Below are 23,482 nucleotides of genomic sequence, written 5' to 3' on the forward strand. Positions count from 1 at the left end.
TTTGCAGCCCAGCGGTATGAACATCGACTTCTCCAACTTTAGATAGTTCCTCTGTCCCTCCCTTCCCCTCCTCCTTCCCAGATCTCCCTCTATCTTCCTGTCTTGTTTCGATGATAGTAATGTGGACAATTGGTCCATGCAAAGTGAAAGTGAAAACTCATGAGTTAGTAGGAGCTAGATACTAGGGTACAAAATTTCCATAGCATGATGTAGGAAAATAACTGCAGATGCTGGTACAAATCGAAGGTATCACAAAATGCTGGAATAACTCAGCGGGTCAGGCAGCATCTCAGGAGAGAAGGAATGGGTGAAGTTTCGGGTCGAGACCCTTCTTCAGACTGGAGAAGGGTCTCGGCCCTGAAACGACACCCATTCCTTCTCTCCTGGGATGCTGCCTCACCTGCTGAGTTACTCCAGCATTTTGTGATACCTTCCGTAGCATGGTCATCGATGTAATTATGTGAAAACTGAAGTTCCAACAAAGAATCCATCCCTAAAATATTAATTTTCATTTCTCTTTTCAACTACTGATGCAATTCCTAAGCTTTTATTTCAGATTTTTGCTAGCTAAATTTAAGATAAAGTACGGCCACATCATTTGCAACAATCATCCATTCAGAATTACACCCAAAATTACGATTCTTACATATTTAAATATTTGCAAGATGAACTACTCTGCACAATATTTGGCACTGGCTTTGAAAGAGTTAAATGCTGAGTTGACATTGCCAGCTCAAGCCAATGACCAGGGTGCAGATTCATGTAAGTACTTTTAGTTTGGAGCAGTGTCGTGTCCCACTGCAGCAGGTGTTGACTTGTCAGAGTTGTATTAACTTTCCTCTGTCTTGCATGCAAGGGCATTTGATCATATCAGGACAACGGAAGCCTCTTAGATTGTCACTGCTGGTAAGAACCATTTTTAAATAGGGGAGCGGCAGAATTGTTTGGGAGAATGTACATGCTCTGGAACAGAGATTGAAGGACAACGCAGAACACAGTATTTCGCCCGTGTAAATCTCCCTTTCAACCCCCCCTTCCTGGTAGTTGTTGAGCAGCACAGATAAATCATTTAAACTTTCCTTTATCTCTATTGGTTATTGTGGATCCTCCTACTTCACTAATTTTCTGTCAAACGTTGAACTTGCGGAAGGAAGTGAGCATGTGTCAACTTGAGCAGAGACTTTGAAGAAAATAGAGTTTGTTGGAAAATAGGGCAGAATAAACACTCTGTCGTAACTCTGTCCTCCCCCACCACCCCCTGTCTGTGGGCAACAACACTGGGCAAGTTCTCAAGGAGCTGGCTTCATTCAGAGGCAGTGGCAAATGGGAAGCCTGGCGGGTAAGTTCACAAACTTTACTTCAAACCTGATCGAATCAGTGAGTTCATGCAAAAGCAAGGCCTGGTTGCTATAGATGGCTTAGTTGGCTTGCTTATTTTAGGAAGTCTCAGCTTAAATACTGTTTGTGGAGTCTTTTATCAATGTTAATAAGACACATCTCATCCAATCCCTTGTGGACTAAACACAGACGATGTTAGATGTAAAAATAGAATTAATTTGTGTTCAAGTTGGCTTATTGCAAACAGAGGCATTCTCCACGCCACTTTTCACCACGCATGTGGGTTAATTTTTTGAGACAGGTGGTCCCGATGTGTAGGCGTCTTGTCAGGAGGCTCCGGCTCAGTAAATCCCCGTGTACCACAGTCAGACCTGAAACAAGTCCTTGCTATTCAAGTACTTCTCCAACACATAATGGTCAAATATTATGTCTTAATTACAGAGCACAATCCAGTTTCTGTCTGGGATTCTCAGTTAAATATTTTCTGTGTTTCTTAAAGTTCTCAAGCATAAAGACAACGTTATCAAACTAAAAATGACATGTTATTGAAATCAGACATTTAATTAATATTTTGACACAATGATTAGAAATGCCCATTGTAAAAAAAAAACCCACTTAATCTATTCCTCAGACCAAGAAAATATAACTAACACAGTAACCAATAACCAACCTTATCTTTACTGCATTTGCAACCAAGTGCAACTTTAACTTGTTCTGGTACTCATTCATTCATGGTGATGCTGAAGCAATGGACAGAAATGGAGGCTACCTTCAGCAGGAAGTGAAATGACACCTTGTTAACACCAAACAAGAGGTGGTGTAGACTGAAATAAGTTGTTTTTTTTACAATCTCCTATCATCTATAAAGGGGTGTGATTTTACATTATTTTATATTGTGGGAAGTGGTGTTATTACCAGTACAATTGCAATATTTTACCTTGATAGAGGTACATGCTTAAAGTCACGGTACCTCAACAATGAAAACTTTATTGCCCCCATTCCTAAAACAGGTCCACATTCTCAATCAAGTGAGCAGCACTTTTTACTTCTAATGCCAGAATCAAAAAGTCACTCCCCATTGTTGGTGATGATGCAAGCACAAACAAAGGCCCAAATACCCAACATTCATTAAATCTTCATAAAGCATAGACTTTACATACTTGTATCAGCACGTATTCGAGTCTCTAACTTACAATTATATTATTGATCAATAAGATTAAAATGCAACGCCAACGAAACACAATAATGAGAATATAAATATTAGTGGTAAGTATAAAGATAACATAAAAGGCAGAACTCTTAAAATAAAACTTAGGGGCATTTTTTAATAGAGGGTGTTATAATAATTTTTGAGGAGATGGAAACTGAAAGGCAATTGCACAGACTGATGAATCAGTAACAACAAGGCAGAGACTCTGAGTTAACAATAAATAAACAACAGTTAGTGGAATTTGCTCTGGAGGAACGGAATGTTTCATCACAAAATGCTATTGCAGCAAAGGTTGACATCATTTGAACAAAAACTGGATAAATATTTGAAATGAAAGAATACCGCAAGGTAAGGGGCAAGGCCATGGAGGCAGATAGGACGAGAACAGAGGTCACCTGGTGAAGAAAGTGCAAGGAATTCTCTGCTGTAAGTTTTATCAGGACATTATTTGAAGTAATTCCTGAAGAAAATTGATGATATAATATTTTTATTTGAGCATTCCGTACCACAATTAAATTAATTCTATAGCTTGTATTTTTAATTTACTACAACTTTACACTATCTAGCACTAACTCTTTATGTTAAAATAAAAACTGTTCAATACAATGTCAACAAGATAAACTCTGCCAGATATGGTCTTAATACTTAAGATCCAATGTTGCCTTTCTGTGACCTGTACTTGGATTTCTTTACTGAGCATTTAATAATATTACAAACCATTCATCAACGAAAATGTTCCCATTCCTTTAAAGCATAGTAGATTTCTATATTGCAGTTTTGATTGCATTTCTTAAATACTTATTTGGCAGGACATCAGGACAACCTAAGGATGTAAAATATATTATGCAAGTTATTATTTAACCAAAAATAACTTTCTTTTAGTTATTTTTGGGCGGCATGGTAGCGCAGCGGTATTGCTGCCTTACAGCGCTTGCAGCGCCAGAGACCCGGGTTCGATCCCGACTACGGTGCTGTCTGTATGGAGTTTGTACATTCTCCCCATGAGCGCATGGGTTTTCTCCGAGATCTTCGGTTTCCTCCCGCACTCCAAAGATGTACAGGTTTGTAGGTTAATTGGCTTGGTGTATGCGTAAATTGTCCTTAGTAATAGGAATGTGTTAGTGTGCGGACTCGGTAGGCCGAAGGGACCCGATTCTGCACTGTGTCTCCAAACTAAGCTAGTTTAGTTTAGCTTATTGTCACGTATACCGAGGTACAGTGAAAAGCTTTTGTCGGGCGCTATCCAGTCAGCAGAAAGACAATGACTTTTACTTAACTATTTTACTGGCATTATTAATCTCCACATTATTTGTGACGTCTTTCTGTGCAGTTCGGACCCAACCTGCAGTCAAATGCTGGAACTCATTTTGTGCTAGTCATACATTAATTTTAAATTGAAATATTCATCGACTGCTGTAAAATGTGTTTGAAAGAGCAGATGTTTAGGTGCTGTAAAGTTGGGACTGAGCTTTGTGGTGCATCTATGTAGCACTAGACACAAAGTCACTTCATATGTTCCATTTACTGAGCAAATAAATAAAATAGCTGTGTGTCCTCCCAATGCTATTTTCTTCAGATTATATATAGGTACCATCAGCCATTGCCTTAAGAAGGGAGTTATTTAACCACAAGGTCAGGAGAAATGTGGCCTATATCTTGACTTGCACTAAATAGAACAATTTACACTCAAATGTCATTCACTGCGGACTCGTACAACAATGTGATAGTTGTCCTTCATCAGTCTCCTCATAGAATGGTGGATCTTTAAAGTACTTCAGCCCACCTTATCCACACCGACCAAGTTGACATACTGGGCTTGCGCCATTTACTCATCGTCCTTTAAACCCTTTTTATCCATAGATTTGTTCAAATGTCTTAATTGTATTTGCTCTATAATTTTATCTGGCAGCTAAATTCCAGATACGCAATGAAAACGTTGCCACTGATGCCCCTCTTAAACCTTACCCCACTGAATAATGAAAGGCCTCACTAGAGTAGACGTGAAGGGGATGTTTCCACTAGTCGGAGAGTCTAGGGCCAGTGAGCACAGTCTCAGAATAAAAAGACGTAAAGAAAGGAAATGGGGAGGACGTTCTTTAGCCAGAGGGTGGTGAATCTGTGGATTCAGTGCCACAGATGGCTGTGGAGGCCGACCTTGGGTATTTTTCAAGCAGAGATTGACTGGATCATGATTAGTAAGGGTGTCAAAAGTTAGGGGGAGAAAGCAGGAGAATGGGGTTGTGAGGGAAAGATAGATCAACCAAGGTTGAATGGCGGCATAGACTCGATGAGCTGAATGGCCAAATTCTGCCCCTATGACTTATGAACTTATGAACTCTCCCCTTAGGTTTAGGTCCTCACGTTGTAGAGCCCCGTGCCCTTAGAATCCTCTACTCTGTGAGCTTCCATTTTATCCATGCTTATTATTATTATTATGGAGATCTTATTACTAGAACCTGTGCAAAATCTTAAAATGTGAGAATTTTTGGCAATATTTATGCAACCATAATTCAGGACAAATTGAAACATTTACCAGTCATTTTGCAATAATTGAAATTATATTTTTTTGCAGATCATCATGGCAAATAGCTGGCTGCGACTTTGCAGAATCCATTGAAATTAGCAACGGATCTGTTGCAACTTCCCTTTAATATTTGAAGATGGATCATTTTGATTTCCTGATTGACATGGAACAAACATCTTGCTCAAAAGGTTTAGACGCTGCAGAAGGCGATGACAACATTGATGAAGACAATGGAATCAGTGCACAAGATGTAGCTCCTCTCCATAGCGATAACTCCGACTTATTAAGGTTTTCAGAGCCAAGGACACAAGATGACGATACACTCTTTGCAAGAAACCTATTTCAGATCTCAGCCGATCTGGGTAATGAAATGGAGCCAGGTGACATCAGCTATGCGGATAATGTTGATGAAGAACATAAGAACTATAATGTTATTGCCGAAAGTTCAATCTTGAGTTTTAGTTTGGAAAATTCAGATCTGAATGAGAATTCAGATTCTGGACAAATTGAAACGTTTTCTACTGAGCAAACAAATATTGTGTTTATTGGGGATGTCGAAGACAAATTAGATGCTTCTAATCGATCAGAAAGCACAAGTTCATTGGAAAGTAACGGATCTACACCATGGGTACAAGCTGTATTACTGACCAAAAGGACCAATGAAACTGGAAGCTGTTCTGAAGAAAGTACTGAATGTCTATTTAATGCTTCTGATGGGATGACTATCGAGAGCCGTGGTCTGACAGAGCCTTTAACGCCATCTATCCATGAGGAAACTGATGAAGAAATGCTGAGGGATAGATCTGAGGATTTTGCCCAAATGTCTGATACAGCCACGACTCCTGATGAAATGATTATGGATCCATCAGATGTTATTTTTTTGCAACAAGAAATTTGGCATCAGAACCAAGCGTTTATTCCAATTTTGACCACAGATATTGCCACAAGTGAGGAGGAGTTAGGTGAAAGGAGTAACGCGGATCCAGTGGTGATGCCCATGAACTGTGAGCCATCGGGCAGTGAACTGAAAATCCACATGGTCGAGGAAGTAATTGCAGAGAGTTGCTGTTTAATCAGCACAGATGATTCTGTATCCACGTTACCATCATACACTCCTTCAGTGCACAAGGAGCTGGTGGAATGGAACAACCAACTAACACAGAGTGAGGTAATGGAATCTTTTTATAATTGGAGGTATCGAGATGGACATTGACCACTGAGGTCCCCATCAAACCTGAACTCAGCCCTCAGTTTCACATGTTGTTTCATGGTATTATATCTCTGGTGATATTGGACCAAAGTATAGTGGGAATTGAAGTATAGTTCGGCACGGTAGCGCAGCGGTAGAGTTGCTGCTTTACAGCGAATGCAGCGCCGGAGACTCAGGTTCGATCCTGACTACGGGTGCTGCACTGTAAGGAGTTTGTACGTTCTCCCCGTGACCTGCGTGGGTTTTCTCCGAGATCTTCGGTTTCCTCCCACACTCCAAAGACGTACAGGTATGTAGGTTAATTGGCTGGGTAAATGTAAAAATTGTCCCTAGTGGGTGTAGGATAGTGTTAATGTGCGGGGATCGCTGGGCGGCACGGACTTGGAGGGCCGAAAAGGCCTGTTTCCGGCTGTATATATATGATATGATATGATATGATATGATATGATATGATATGATATGATATGATAGTTGAAGTTTGCAGATTGGAGGTGCCAGAAAATATAACATGAGGGACATCCACTTGATCAACTGCTCCTCAAACAAGGCGGCCTGTACTGGGTTCAGGCGGCAGCCAGTGTTGCTCGGTTTTGCGGCAACGTGATAGAGGAACGAGTATTTGACACTCGCTTGAATAATCTCCCCAATAAACTGCAAAGCCCTGAGACCACAACATGAACCTGGCCACCATCTGGCAGAAGCACATCCAGCCCATCACAGAGTGAATATGGACATGATTCTCACACCAGCAGCTTCTGAATAAAACAGGCAGATAATCCATTATCAACAAGGTGTCAAGGCTCTGTAATTTTGAGTTTCTTACCATTAGGGAACTCCCAGGCTACCCAGTCCCAGCTTTCTGTTACTGGCTCTGCATTACTCTTACACATACACTCAACATGTGAGTCATTTATAGAATTTTAAACTGCACTTACTGAATTTTACCCAACATTGTTCAGATCATAATATGCGTTTGCTTTGGACACTGCTGCATAGTTAACTGGCAACATTTGGATGAAAGATTTTAGATTTGCTGATCAATACCCCAAACCTGCTCAGCATGAGCTCCAGTTAGTGAATTGTTCATTGTTTATCTCTTTAATGATAATTCAGAAGGGAACATTTTGTTAAACAAATCATTTACAGTGTTCTGATCAGCTCATGTCTTGTCGTGATAAGCCCTGCTGACTGGTCGAGCCAGTTTGGTTGATTACCCCCCTTGGTAGTTTCCATTTTGTGACATTCTAACCACATCGCTCATGTTCAATTCTTGACTTCCTTTCGTCTTCAGTTCTTATTTGTCAGCCAAAAGCAAAATGGAGAAATAGTGTCAGGAAATGATCGAGAATCGAGATGCAACGGTGAATCTACATGATTGTAAAACCACAGAGGCTGGGCATTTTAGTCTCAGCATCATAGGAAGGATGTTGAGGTGTTTGTTATCAAGAACACAACAGAAATAATACTGAGCAAAGATAAATGCAAAGAAAACCTTAAACATTGGGTGATCATCACTGACACAGATTACAGGGAATTTCAAGTAGTGAAAGGTTATGAAAGAAGAGTTTTGAAATAATGAAGGGGGTGATAGATATAGACTGATGCTGGAGGATTGGGAATAAAAATAATAGATGAATCAGAGTTGGAGAAACCTCTTACCAAAGGTGAGAGGTCTTGAATACATATTTTGCGTTTGAAGGAGGGATATCAGCATTTAAGGATGAACTGAATGGATCATAGATAGCAATGAGGTAAGATGGGATGAAGAATGGGCGATAGAATTAGATCTCCAACGTGTAAAACACCAGCCAACACTTCATGGACTGGATAACCTGTTTCTGTTATTTAAAAACTATTGGCTTCTTTGTAAATAGGCTGATGGTTACAATTACAATATAGTGTTTTTTTTAATGTTGCAAACCTGCTGAGCAGAAGTGAAGTGTTCACATGCATTGTCTGGCTCCATGTGTAGATTGTCCCTTTGGTCAACGTATCTTACTCTTTTCATGGTTAGTCGCTTTCCCTTAATGTACTTAAAATGCTTGGGGATTTTCCCTAACTTTGTCTGCCAGTGATAGTCCATGACCCTCTTTGCCCCCTAATTTAATTTACAAGTACCCCCTCCCTCTACTGCAATTGTCCCTCCACTCCTGGGCCTCCCCAGTTTACAGTCCATTGTCGACATGTTTAATTTTCCCCCCTTTATTCAGCCTCGATACCTCGATGTTATGGAGATGGAAACAGGTGGTTGATTGAAGGCACAGAGTTTGATCAAAGCTTATTGTGGTCACAAACACCATCGAGCTGCTCCCACTCTGTGTCTGGTTAAAGAGCTTTTAATGCTGCAAAGACGTTGAATATTCTGAGATTATTCTGAAGGGAGCAGATGATTAAAACAAATAGTCCTTCATGGTGTGCCTCGTCAATGAGAATATTTGCAGCCGAGGTTTACTAGGTGCGAGGTTTATAAACCACTGACCAGAAACCAGACTTAATCCTGTGTCTGAAGCACAACAACGTGATTGTCACTCGATCAGACCCTTCACAAAATATAACCTAGTTGGCCAAAATATGTTGAAAAGTGGCAAGAGGGTTACATTTACGATGCGTTTGTTGAACATAGGGCCTGTGGTGTTGCTAACAGGAATAGACTCAATTGCATGCAGTTTATAATAACTCAGTCTTAAAGCACATTCTATTTGGCAACCTGACACCAGTGTGGAGGAGAAGGCTCGGGGAGAGATGGAGAGAGCCCCCAGATTTGATTGATGGATTGATACTTTATTGTCATGTGTACTTGGTGCAGTGAGATTCTTTGTTTGCACGCAGAACAAGTCTGCAAGAGTTGTCACGTAAAGAGTGCCTACAAAGTTACTAAAGTATTCAAAAAAGTACTCTTACTTCTCCCCCCAGTCCCTCTTCATTCTCACCCCCCCCCCCCCCCCACTTTGTTCTTGGTGGCCCCTTTAGTGAAATAAACTTTGGTGAACGGCGTTTGATGGCTGGGAGAAACACCAGGGTGGCGGGCAGCCCTGTGCACTTGGGTAAGGGAGGGGCAGGAAAACCATTGGGGCCTCTGTAGGAAGTGGTCTCAGCATCTCCTCCAGAGCCATTCTATCAGAGACAAACTTCACATCCTCACAACCACGAGAAAAGCACTTTGGACTGAGATATTTCAGGAACTGGATCAGGTATTTTCCATTTATGTATTATGATTATAGGTGGTCCTACATTAAATAAAAATGGGAAAGATTCAGTCTGAAGAAGGGTCTGGACCCGAAACATCACCAATTCCTTCTCTCCAGAGTGGCTGCCTGCCTGCCTGCCCCGCTGAGTTACTGCAGCTTTTTTGTCTAAATCAGTGTTGTGTGTGATTTGTGCCAAATAAATATGCTGGGCTTAGAATGTTATCATTGTGAAGGATGTATTTGAAGGAATTTAAGGAATTGTGTAACTGTGATCCAGAAGCCACTAAGCACCACAAACCACAATTTACAGCAGCCTTGCACAACCTTGTTAAACAGGTTGGAGTGAAATCTCACCCTAGGTGATGATATTTGGCCTCTCGGTATCTCGACATTGTGTCGTTGAGTGCTTTGTTCTTTAACTATATTTGTAAAGAAGTGAAAATATGTAATATTTGATCTAACAGAAAGCATCATGGTTCGTTTTAATAAAGATCTTGCTGGTTACATACACCACGGGTTACTGTATGTGACCAATTAAAGCCAATGAGTAACGAGAAACAGGAACAGGCAGACCGCATGGTGGTAGGGTTATGGCTGAACATTGCTGCAGTTGTTGCCAAAAATATACTTTAAACGCATATATTTCATGTAATGACAGAATAGACTGACCTGTTTTCCTATTTAAGAAATAATATGCATCAGAAAATTGAAATTCAAGCATAAAGTACCAAATTTAATTTATTTAAAAACGGAAAATGCTGGAAACATTCAGCAGGTTGGGCAGCATCTGTGAAGAGGGAACCAGTTAAAGTTTTGGGTTTGGCACCCTTTATCAGAACTAAGGAGGGAGAAAACATTATATTTAGGTAGCTGAAAAGGTGGAATGAGAGATGGAAAGAATGAAGGAGATAGCTCTCTTGGGGTGAGACCAGATGACTTAATGTGGCAGATTAAGTGTCTTTTCTGTGTCGTGTGTTACTAACCATTTGCTTGTGGGACATACCCAAGTCTGACTGGGATAAATAGTAGTAGTAGGCAGGGGTGGAAGAGCAGGACATGAGGTTTTGAAGGGAGTGATTTTGTTGAAATGTTGAAAGGGAAGGGGAGGAACATTTGTATATGATGATGGAATATTATTGAAGCTGTTGGAAGTTTTCAAGACTGATCCACTGGGTGTGAAGGCAAGTACCCAGAGGTTTACAATGTGAACCCTGAATCACTTTCCCTTACAGCACAGGGGGAGGCCATTTGGTCCATACATGTACGTTGTGCCAAAGAGCAATCCATGCCCCCACTTATTTTTCCTGAAGCCTATTTTCTCTTCTATGTCCATTCATTTCACCTGAATTTGCCCCACCCATCGACCTAGATTCAGGGTAATTTACACAGCTAATGAATCTGTCAACCAGCAATGCTTCGATGTGGGAGGTCCGTTGGCACTGTGAGCGGTCTCAGCTGCCTCATAGAGACCAGGTTCAACCATTACCATGGGTGCAGTCTGTACCTTCTCCCTGTAACCGCTTGGGTTTCCACTGGACGTTTAAGATTCCTCTCACAACACCAAGGTCTGCAGATAGACACAAAATGCTGGAGTAACTCAGCAGGTCAGGCAGCATCTCTGGAGAAAAGGAAGTCTGAAGAAAGGTTCTGACCCGAAATGTCACCTATTTCTTCTCTCCAGAGATGCTGCCTGACCTGCTGAGTTACTCCAGCATTTTGTGTCCATCTTCAGTATAAACCAGCATCTGCAGTTCCTTCCTACACACCAAGGTGTACAGGTTGGTGTGTTAAATGGCAGCTCTATTTTGGTTCTTGTGCGTGTGTGAATGATAGAATCTGACGGGAGTTGATGGAAATGCAGAGAGTATTGAAAATGAGAGTCATGTGGGATTGGTGTAAATGGGTGGTTGATTGTCAGTGCCCACTCAGTGGGCTGAAGGGCCTGTACCGTCTCGTATCTCTGTATGATTCAGTGATTCTATGAACCCAGAATATCCCCGCACAGTCACATGGTGAACATACAAACATCATACAGACAGTACCAGACGCCAGGGTCACTGGGATGGTGGGATGGTTGCAGTCCATGTTGCTTCACTGTGCCACACGCAGCTCCAGCAAGCTGGGCTCAATCCTGACACACCTCCGCCACTTCCTATCACCATTCACTGAAACACAGATTTCATTTTCATATCTTTCTTTTAGTTGTGCCTGGCCAAGTTGCTCCAGTAGGTTACAACATTGTTAGCTGACAATGTGAACAATTTACACAGTCTGTCCTTTTCACAGAAAGTTGTGAAATGGGGATCCCTTTGAAGACACTCCATTCAATGTTGGGCCTTTTGATAACGCAATTCCATTTAACCTGTAGATAAGGTTTGCTGGTCAGGATAGGTTATTATGAACATGGCTAATGTTTCATCAAAAACAATTCCTTGCAGCTGATCCTGGAAAGAGCAATTTGTAAAACTGCTTTGATTCGAGCTAAGATTCTGTTTATTGTTGAAGTCAGTGAATAACCAACGGCAACCTTTACCGACTCCTGAAGTCTTGGACTTCCCTGGACCAAGACTTGATGCTTTTACACCTGGTGCCTGGGTCAGAAGGTTATGAGGTGCCCTGAAATGCGCAGACCCTGCCCTGTTGGTAGTCGAGTCCATTGTAACATGAAAACAAAGGCAACCCATCACTGGCATCACCAATGTACAGGATGGACCAACACAGCTGTGGTGGTCAACTTGAACAGGTTTAGATCTAGTACAAGGATAAATAGAACAGTTACGAGAAATGAAAACTAGCAAAAGAGGGCAAACATTACATACAGCAGTAGTCAGAAATTGTGTTTTAAATGATAAATAGATAATGGTAAAGGGAAAGATTTGAAGAAGTTAAAATAGACACGAGGAGGTGGGGAGAGGACAAAGGACCCTTAATGCTGTGTGACCCATTCCCTACAGCAAGGATTGAATGGAATGGAATGTAAGTGCAAATTCAGCTGACCAGTTACGTCCCAGAGACTTGGCTGCATAATGGTCATGGTGTGGGAAGTATATGCGGTGGACAGGAAGAAAGAAAACCAATAACAGGGGGGGGGGGGGGGGGGAGGGGGGGAAGTAAACTCTGTGATTAAGGAAGAAGTCACTTTGACGTTGAAAGAGGATATGAGAGTTTTGCAGGCGATGTCTGAAGATATATGAAATAAAGACGTATGTGAATCAGGAGCTGGAGTAGGCCTTGCAGCCCTGGACTAGGCCTTGCAGCCCTGGAGTAGGCCTTGCAGCCCTGGAGTAGGCCTTGCAGCCCTGGAGTGGGCCTTGCAGCCCTGGAGTGGGCCTTGCAGCCCTGGAGTGGGACTTGCAGCCCTGGAGTAGGCCTTGCAGACCTGGAGTAGGCCTTGCAGCCCTGGAGTAGGCCTTGCAGACCTGGAGTGGGACTTGCAGCCCTGGAGTAGGCCTTGCAGACCTGGAGTAGGCCTTGCAGCCCTGGAGTAGGCCTTGCAGCCCTGGAGTGGGCCTTGCAGACCTGGAGTAGGCCTTGCAGCCCTGGAGTAGGCCTTGCAGACCTGGAGTGGGCCTTGGGCAAGCTCCACTATTTAATAAGAGAATGGCTGATCTGCTTTAGACAATCAATAAGGAGGCAGGGAATAGAAGGATATGAAACAGAAACATAGAAAATAGCTGCAGGAGGAGGCCATTTGGCCCTTCGAGCTAGCACTGTCATTAATTTCTGATTATGGCTGATCATCCACAATCAGTAACCCGTGCCTGCCTTCTCCACATATCCCTTGATTCCACTAGCCCCTAGAGCTCTATCTAACTCTCTTTTAAATTCATCTAGTGAATTTGCCTCCACTGCCTCCAGTGGCAGAGAATTCCACAAATTCACAATGTGCGGGCAGATAGGATTAGGTGGGATGGAAACGGAGCACAAAGGAACAGTCCATGTAGTCATAGGGGGAATGTGCACACCCCCCCACAGGTAGAATGCAGGGTTGAACACGACCGTTGGAGCTATGGGGCGGCAGTACCACCCCTCTTAGCCCCCCTCGGTCACGGCTTAGCCCCCCTCGGTCACGGCTTAGCCCCCCTCGGTCACGGCTTAGCCCCCCTCGGTCACGGCTTAGCCCCCCTCGGTCACGGCTTAGCCCCCCTCGGTCACGACATAGCCGTCCCTCGGTCACGGCTTAGCCCCCCTCGGTCACGGCTTAGCCCCCCTCGGTCACGGCATAGCCCCCCTCGGTCACGGCTTAGCCGTCCCTCGGTCACGGCTTAGCCCCCCTCGGTCACGGCTTAGCCCCCCTCGGTCACGGCTTAGCCCCCCTCGGTCACGGCTTAGCCCCCCTCGGTCACGGCATAGCCCCCCTCGGTCACGGCATAGCCCCCCTCGGTCACGGCATAGCCCCCCTCGGTCACGGCATAGCCCCCCTCGGTCACGGCATAGCCCCCCTCGGTCACGGCTTAGCCCCCCTCGGTCACAGCTTAGCCCCCCTCGGTCATGGCTGACCATGGGTGACGCGTCCTAGTTGGCTGCTTGCTACACAGTACCACCATGCTGCCCTCCCATTCACCAGCAGAGCAATCCCATCAATCCCATTCCCCGCTTCCTGCTTCTCTACCGGTTTGCAAATCATCCTCTCCCACATTTAATCACATTGTCCTCTCTACATCTTTATGTCGACCTCTAGCCTTGCATCTGCTAACACCCCCATAAATGTTAGATCTGAAATGACTATCACTAGAAATGTGCACAGTTGCTGTGTGATACTTGTGAACCAATGCAGCATCCACACAACGCAGAAAAGGAAAGCAAACCAGAACAAACTTTGCACCTCTGGATTTCATTCATTGTGTCCAAACCAGGCAGGTGGAAAGTTAAAAGCAAGCCGCTTATTATCTTGTTTAGAGTATGCATATGTATGAATATATATTACCGACAAGGTTGTTTCGGGTAGTTGTGCCCTCACAAAGCAGGCACCATTTCCGGTTTATACAAATTATCGTGAGTTCTCTACAAAGTTTCAACCTCACCTGAGAAACCAATGCGGCTCTCGAACTAGTCAGAAGCAAATATGCTTCTGGGTTTCAGATAGGCCACCCCTTGCAAGATTACAGATCTTCATTTGGCGGCTAGGTAGAACAGGATACTTTCAAACACGGCTGGAGAAGTTACAACCTTCCACCTGCTCAGGCAGACCTCTCAAAAACTCGCCTTGAGTCAATAATCCCAATCTGTCCATTCTTAAAACCAATTCTTACTTTGTGTCTTAGCTAAGTACGGATCATAAAACTAGACGATTAAGTGAAATGTATCTACAAGTGCCCTGGTGGGAACTCATTTCACCAGGAGCTAAAGAAAAGCAATCAAAAGTCCCGTCCCCCCCCACCCCTGCTTCACTTATTGTCCAGAGTGCTCAGAGCCGTCTCTGTACAAGAGCACAGATGGATGATCACCCGGGTCATTCCAGGTCTTTGTGGTTCAGTTCACTGAATTATCAGAGCAGTCTTCTCTAAATATTTATGTAAATTGACACCTTACTCTTTTACAACAGTTGTTCTCTTTTCCATAAAGAGATCAAGCAGAGAAATGAGACTAAGATGTACAGCACAGGATTCTGGAGCTCGTTAAGACACAGATAAAAATTGGTCACATGTAACTGATGGCCTTTTCTCGTGCTGTAGGACACCAGCTACTTTTCATTTGGAAATCAATCATCCTCCAAAGAGCTGAAAATAACAAGCATTGAAGAATCCTTGCCCAATTATTTCAATCCCAAGGAAGCACTATTTGCTGGTAAGTATTTGCATCCCATCCTGCTGGTTCTTATTTTCTCATCTGAACTGTTTTCATACTCCTTGTTCTTCCCAGCAGCCTCTAATTATTTCTCTGCTCTCTCGAGATGTAAAAGAGACCACCCTGACCAGCTACATCCCAGCGCTCTCTGAAGATGTGCTTTTCTCTGACAATCAGCATACATCAATGATAGAAACTTTCAGGGATCACGTAGATGATGTTTACCAAGAACAAGATGCTTCTACTGAGACAGAAACAGCCAGCCAGATGTGGAACTCAGTGAATACAAAAGCATCACTCTGCGATTGCCAGGAAATGAACCAAGCAGATTGGCAGATGTGGAGCAAACCCATTGACAACCGTACAGCATTGCCCATAGACCAAGAACATTTAGAACGCACAATAACTGAAAAGAAAAGACCAATCAATAACATCTATGATAATGTTGATCAAAACATTGAAGGGATGGAACTGAGTGACTCCCCTCGAGAACAGGAGAACAATACGAATGGAGAAATCGCAGACATCAGAATTGACAAGTAAGGAAATTCAAGCTGACTTGTTTAGCATGGTAGCACTTAGCAATGGCTGGATAATTATTGGTTAGCACAAAATAATTACCTGTTACCATTATGAAATGAGCTGAGTAACAAACTATATATGTTTGAAGGTATGTATAATTTAACATAAATTATAACCATAAATTGAGAATGTGGAATTGTACATAATAGAAGGAGGATACAAAATGCTGGAGTAACTCAGCGGGTCAGGCAGCATCTGTGGAGAACATGGATAGGTGACGTTTCACAGAGTGCTGGAGTAACTCAGCGGGTCAGGCAGCATCTCTGGAGAGAAGGAATGGGTGACGTTTCGGGTCGAGACCCTTCTTCCTAGAACTTGTAATTACTCGACCCAAAACGTCACCCATTCCTTTTGACAAAGATGCTGCCTGTCCTGCTGAGTTACTCCAGCATTTTGTGTCTATCTTCGGTTTAAACCAGCATCTGCAGTTCCTTCCTGCACATAATAGAAGGAAATCATTCCACCCACTGGGTGTATCCCAGCTCTTTGTGAGTTAGAGTCATGTCTTTGCATTTATTTTTCTCCATTAAATATCATTGTAAATGTATTTTGTGCATTTCACTGGATGCAAGTCCATCAACCTAATTGATATTGGATTGTAAACCCCAACCACTTATTGCAGAAGAGTTTCCTAACAGGTTTCTAGTTCTTTTAGATAAGGACTTGTCCAGAAACTGAACTAGTTATTCCTCAGACAAGCACAAATCTTCTGACATAGCCATGCACTCAAAACCACCAGCCAATGCCTCGAACTCCTCCATCATCGTGACTGATGGGATACAGACAAGAGGGGGTACCATCTCCTCTATTAACATTCTTGCATCACTGACCAGAAAAGGCACATGCTGTGTGGTATAGGAGCAGGTCGGGGCAGGTGTTCTACAGTGAATGATTCATCTCCTAACTCTGCAAAGCTTTTCATCCATTGATAAACTCTGTTATGGAATACTCTGCAATTGGCAGCACTCAAAGTCTGGCAACATCTAGAAAGAATCATTCAGTTGATTAGCACCCCATCCACTCTTTCAAACAATCAATCCATCTCTTATAGAAACATATACAATTCTTAAGGGGTTGGAGAGGCTAGATGCGGGAAGATTGTTCCCGATGTTGGGGAAGTCCAGAACCAGGGGTCACAGCTTAAGGATAAGGGGGAAGTCTTTTAGGACCGAGATGAGAAAACATTTCTTCACACAGAGAGTGGTGAATCTGTGGAATTCTCTGCCACAGAAGGTAGTTGAGGCCAGATCATTGGCTATATTTAAGAGGGAGTTAGATGTGGCCCTTGTGGCTAAAGGGATCAGGGGGTATGGAGAGAAGGCAGGTACAGGTTACTGAGCTGGATGATCAGCCATGATCATATTGAATGGCGGTGCAGGCTCGAAGGGCCGAATGGCCTACTCCTGCACCTATTTTCTATGTTTCTATGTTTCTATCACTGTTGCACCATAACTGCAGTGTCTATAACCTCTATAACCCAGAAGACAAATTGTAACACCTGCAGGATTGTAGCTTCGCACATCCCACATCAACGTGGCTCGGAAACACAATGCCTTCACTTCACCATCATTGGACCAAATGTTGAATGCACAACATAGTGGTAATATCTTCATCACATGGTTTGTAGTGTTGAAGAAAGTGGCTGAATATCATCTTCTCAAGGGTAACAGGAGATAGGCAAGCACATTGATACAATGACATTCACCCAATTCTCATGTCCAACGAAAGGAACAAATCTCCACCTCAAATAATATTCAGTACTCCTGTTTACCGATGCAAATAGAGCAACGATATCTTTTACTGTTGTGTTTTATTTTTAAAAGTTACTTTTATGATTTATCTTTAATTGAGCTTTAATTGAACACAAATTATGTTTGGCTACCACTCATTCTTCACTGAACAAGATTTCCTCAGTAATGCTCCAAGTTGCGAGTTGAACTATCTGGCTTTGCATTTAAAACAGCCAGGATTTCCTAAACCTGAAGCAACTACAGTATACGATGCCCTATCTATCTAATGCCATTCTGGCACCTGCACGCTCAGCTGCTTGTCCAATCGTTTCTTTCTAGCCTTCCACCCCTCCTCCCCTCCTCACCTCCTCCTCAACAGCTCTGAAGTCATTACCTGTTTCTTGGGCATCTTAGGATCATAACAGCGGCTTCCACATAACCTTTATATGGAAGCTTTTGGGCACTATTATCATGTTGGTGTTGTGCCATTTATCTTGCTCTCATTTATCTTGCTACCAGAGGGCCATTAGAAGACAAACAGTGAGGTTTCCTATTCATTTGCTTGACTGCATCTTGTGCAATCAATAGGCTGCCGGCCACAAAGTTGCAAAAGTCCAAGCTTCTACAACTGCTTGGACTTAGTTTTATTACATCTATTCAGATAAAGAAAGCATTAGTATTCCTGTGTAGGAAAAATAAACTGCAGATGCTGGTTTAAATCAAAGGTAGACACAAAATGCTGGAATAACTCAGTGGGTCAGGCAGCACCTCGGGAGAGAAGGAATGGGTGACGTTTCGGGTCGAGACCCTTCTTCAGACTGATGTCGGGGAGGGGGCGGCACAAATATAGGATGTAGTCGGAGACAGGAAGACTGGTGGAAGAACTGGGAAGGGGGAGGGGATAGAGAGGGGAAGCAGGGACTACCTGAAGTTAGAGAAGTCAATGTTCATACCGCTGGGGTGTAAGCTGCCCAAGCAAAATATGAGGTGCTGTTCCTCCAATTTGCGCTGGGCCTCACTCTGACAATGGAGGAGGCCCAGGACAGAAAGGTCAGATTGGGAATAGGAGGGGGAGTTGAAGTGCTGAGCCACCGGGAGATATTCCTGTTAATAGTATTTGACCCCCGCTGCCAGGTGCCATGTAAGGGTATGTGACGCAGTGTGTCGTGATTCAGTTTTTAAGCTTAAAATATTTGATGATATAATTACAATGTTATTTTGTATCAATAAAATAGTTGTGATAGATGGTACTTTTAACAAGTACTAGTCAGTCAAGTCAAGTCAATTTTATTTGTATAGCACATTTAAAAACAACCCACGTTGACCAAAGTGCTGTACATCTGTTTAGTTACTAAGGAAAAAAAAGAAACATACAGTGGCACACAAACATAACAGCACATACAAAACAGTTCACAGCGCCTCCTCAATGAGCCTCAAACGCTAGGGAGTAGAAATAGGTTTTGAGCCTGGACTTAAAGGAGTCGATGGAGGGGGCAGTTCTGATGGGGAAAAGGATGCTGTTCCACAGTCTCGGAGCTGCAACCGCAAAAGCGCGGTCACCCCTGAGCGTAAGCCTAGACCGCGGGATAGTGAGTAGCCCCAAATCGGCCGACCTGAGGGACCTGGAGTTAGAGAGGGGGGTTAGAAGATTTTTGATATGGGGGGGGAATGTCCATTTAGGGCTTTATATGTGAACCCCCCCTTACTTACCTACCCACCCTCCCTCCCTCCCTCCCTCCCTCCCTCCCCTCCCCTCCCCTCCCCTCCCCTCCCCTCCCCTCCCCTCCCCCCTCCTCCTCCCTCCCTAGGAGATACATTTAAACTTTAAAATGTGAACACTAATTTCAATGAAACTTCTTCCATTAGCACCAAAGGGACGATGGTGAGTAAGGCGGGCCTAAAATTGTCATGCTATCGTGTACCGTTTTGGTTGTAGTTCAGGAACAAACCATCAAACAAACGAGAGTTTAAGTATATAGATAATACAGCAGCGACTTACAAAAACAATTAAAGCAGTCGCTTCCCTCTGCTCTGATCAGCTATTCTATAGTATGTTGCCAAAGGGAGATTCACTTCAGGGCCAGCCTCCTAATCAGAGATTAGAAACCAAAGTCTCAGCTAATTATGCTTGCCCATTTGAGCCAATGCAAGACTACTTACTGCCAGTCATTCTGCATGAATACTGTGTAGGAAGGAACTACAGATGCTGGTTTAAACCGAAGCTAAACGCAAAAAGCTGGAGTAACTCAGCGGGACAGGCAGCATCTCCGGAGAGAAGGAATGGGTGACATTTCGGGTCGAGACCCTTCTTCAGCCTGAGTCCGAAAAAGGGTCTCAACCCGAAATGTCACTCATTCCTTCTCTCCAGAGATGCTGTCTGGCTCGCTGAGTTATTCCAGCTTTTTGTGTCTATCTGCTGCATGAATACTGATTGGGAGAATGATGATCTGTGATCCATTCTCATCAGATCCAATCTGCAGATGAGAAATCTGAAAGAGATGGGAAATAAGGATAGCAATGAGAAGGTAAGTGAAGGGGATGAATGGTGTAAGACAACCTTGGAGATCTTATTGTGGGAAGAAAGGAATTACAGAATATGTAGCTGATAGGTTTGTTAGGCCTGAAAGATTTTTCCTATTCCTAAAATGTTGATGGCCTGAAGTTTTGTGGGGTTATTCCAGTCCCCTGCTGAAATGATGGTGGAAGAGGAGGAGACCACGTGATTACAGCGCTTTGTATTCTTAACAGACTGTTATTTGATTTGTCTTGATACAGCGATGTCATTCAGAGCAAGCAACAACCTCAAATTCTGCCAGAAACAAACTTCACAAGTGAAACAACGGACTTTGTAGGTCTACTGGCTAATGGGAATAAACCAGACCAAGAAGTTGCCGTTAGCTTGGCTTACAAACTCTACCATCTGGATGGATTTAAGAAGACGGATATCGCACCCTACATAGAAAAGAAGTATGTCCATTACACGATAATGAAAGAATTAATACTTTACGGGTTCTTAAACACAAGGGAACATAGTTTTAAGGTGGAAAGTAGGATATTTAAAGGGGGGGAGGGGGGAAGGATGTAGGGGTAGTTTTTTTTAACAGAAAGTAGCTGATATCTGTAACATGCTGCCAAATGATGTATGGAATCAGATTCACCTACTAGTAATTATTTAGACAGACACCTAAGTAGACAAGATATAGAAAGACACTATCATAATGGTGACAAATGGGATTGGTGTAGATGGGAAAAATGGTTGGCATGGGCGTGGTGGGTGAAAGGTCGGTTTCTGTCCCGTACTGAGTCTAACCACCTGCAGGAAATCATTCCTAATGTCAGTGTAAACTCAAAGCTATTGAAACATATAAAAAGCCACATTTCTTGATAGGTAGAGATTCTTAACATTTTCATGTTTACTCTTTTTATCTGCAAGTTTCATTGAACTGCATTGAATTGATGACCTTTAAAATAAGTCAGCTGATGCCTCTATTAATACGTCTGATGGAATTGCAGAAATACATTCACTACTCTACCACCATTGACAATGCTTGTCTACACAAAGGTTCTTTGGCTAAATTAACAAATCTGTTAAGACTATTTGCCAAACTCACCCTACTCAGAAGAAGCTGAAGCAAACTTCTCAGATTTCTCTCCTTTTTATCCTTTAGTACTGAATTCAGTCAGATGGTAGCTGAGGAATACCTTCAACTATTTGACTTCCGAGAGATGACCCTCGATCAGGCACTAAGGTAGGGTGTGTCTTGCATATCTTTTGAACTTGTTATTGGTCGAATATTATTTTGTTAAAAAATATTTAATAAGCTATTAATGACAATATTAATGTGCATCTTTTGTGAGATTCTTTTCTGATTTTGTCCATAGAAAATTCCTGTTGGCATTAGCCCTGACGGGAGAGAGTCAGGAACGGGAGCGAGTATTGCAATGCTTCTCCAATCGTTTCCAACATTGTAACCAGGACATTATTCACAGTAGAGGTACAGGCAACTACCTGGGGCAGCCTCACTGCACAGTACGGGTTCTTTTGCTCGGGTTCACTGTGTTATCCAGATGGGCCCAGACTGAGATCACGTGGCTGTCCAATAAATATGCTGTCCAATAACTTAACCACAAGGTTGTCATCTGTTATAAATATTGTATGTAGTTTATTCCCATCTAATTTTAAAACAGCAGGCAAGTGTGTCTAGTTTTTTTTTACTTTGTTGTGGACAAAAAGAGCAGTCATTCTTTTAAACCTAATCTATCAATAAGAAACATGAAGGTAAAATTAGCACATATCTATGACTGATATCTATGTGGAAAATAGGGCCAGTGGCCCAATTTAAGTTTCTGACCTGTCGTGCTTGGAAAACATAGAAAATGTGTTAGATTGTACAGGTGTTTTTGACAATAAAGTAAAACGAGATCCTTCAAAATGACAAAAAGGGCCAACTGCCAGTTTCAATATCCTTTTTGTAATTTGACCCATGCAAATGTTATCTTGTCATTATACACCCACTGAAACTGTCAATGACAGTGAAGACTCTTTAATCTACAGTCAGAAGGCAGAGAGTTGCTTGCTCAGCGGGAACACTATGGGCCATTGCAACTGCCTACCCAGCACTGCAGCAAGCAGTCCATGGACAACTGTAGAAGTCTGGAGACCTTGAGATTATTAACATGAAGCCTGAGACCCAATATTAATTGAGGCTGACAGTGAAAATGCACACAATGCCTTCCATGTCTAGTTTCACCGAGCATTATGATGCAAAACCATTTCCATATCCAAGTAGTTTCAGCAGTCAGAAATTATAATTCCATTTAATTCCTGTTTATTCAAGATGTGTCAAGGCAATGCCAGCAAAATGAACAATAGACAATAGGTGCAGGAGTAGGCCATTCGGCCCTTCGAGCCAGCACCGCCATTCAATCTGACCATGGCTGATCATCCTCAATCAGTACTCCGTTCCTGCCTTCTCCCCATACCCCCTGACTCCGCTATCATTAAGAGCTCTATCTAACTCTCTCTTGAAAGCATCCAGAGAATTGGATCAGTTGTCAATTGTTGTTTCGGCTTCCAATTATATTGCATGTTAACCTGAAATTAAAAAGCACAATGATAGTTAAATCAAAGACAAGAGCTTGCCTGATCCTATAACGTTTGCTCCTTGTTCTCCGTAGATGCTGTGCACACGCTCACCTGTGCAATTATGCTTTTAAATTCAGACCTTCACAGCAAGGTAAGTTTCCTCGGTACCAGGCTGAAGTTAGAATCAAGGTGAATTAAACGTGTAATATATAAGTATGGTGGCTGGATACTTTTATGATAATAAGTACAAAATAGCTGTGGCAATTAAAAATATAGACCGGAGCTCATGGAAAGTGCACAACATTGTTAGATGTTTCCAACCAAACAGATATCTGTAAGGAGTGTCACATGGCCAATGCCCCATGTTTATGCGGGAAGTGTTGAAATGGTTTTTAATCTTTCCCAAGGTGTCTAACCATACTAAGGCTGCCACTGGTTCTGCCAACTGCCTGTGGATAATGGACACAAGTCATCAAAATATATCAGAAATTGAGTATGGTGCTCACCTACTGAGAAGCAAGTTGTAATCTGGCCATTACGTTCAGTGATGGAATGTATCAGAACAATCGGCAATCTGATGAGATTAATTATGAACAATTAATCCTGAATAGTTCAATAAAACATAACTATATTATCGATACTAAAGGAAATGATAGTACACTTTACAAGCACTAAAAGTGTACATAACTTACTATATGAGAATTTGAGTGCTGCACACGTACAAACAGTCAACAGACTGGAACTTGCTGCAAAATGCTGCAGTTCCATGAATGTTGAAGTCTCATCATGCATTTTCCAAGCAGTTTAACTGCTTGTGTTTTGATTTC

At 42.7% G+C, this 23,482-nt stretch overlaps 1 protein-coding gene across 1 annotated transcript; it reads left to right on the forward strand.

Moving 5' to 3' along the window:
* Window positions 1–1,212: 1,212 nt before the first annotated feature.
* Window positions 1,213–22,806, forward strand: LOC144591609 (uncharacterized; the record flags this gene model as incomplete). The annotated part of the gene is made up of 8 exons (XM_078395666.1): window positions 1,213–1,339; window positions 5,121–6,240; window positions 15,146–15,257; window positions 15,364–15,796; window positions 20,345–20,536; window positions 21,238–21,318; window positions 21,452–21,564; window positions 22,748–22,806. Coding segments are annotated over exons 2-8 (2,022 nt in total), but the record flags the coding sequence as incomplete, so codon positions are not given.
* Window positions 22,807–23,482: the final 676 nt, after the last annotated feature.

This window comes from Rhinoraja longicauda, unplaced genomic scaffold (genome assembly GCF_053455715.1).
Source record: "Rhinoraja longicauda isolate Sanriku21f unplaced genomic scaffold, sRhiLon1.1 Scf001218, whole genome shotgun sequence".
NCBI lineage: Eukaryota > Metazoa > Chordata > Chondrichthyes > Rajiformes > Arhynchobatidae > Rhinoraja > Rhinoraja longicauda.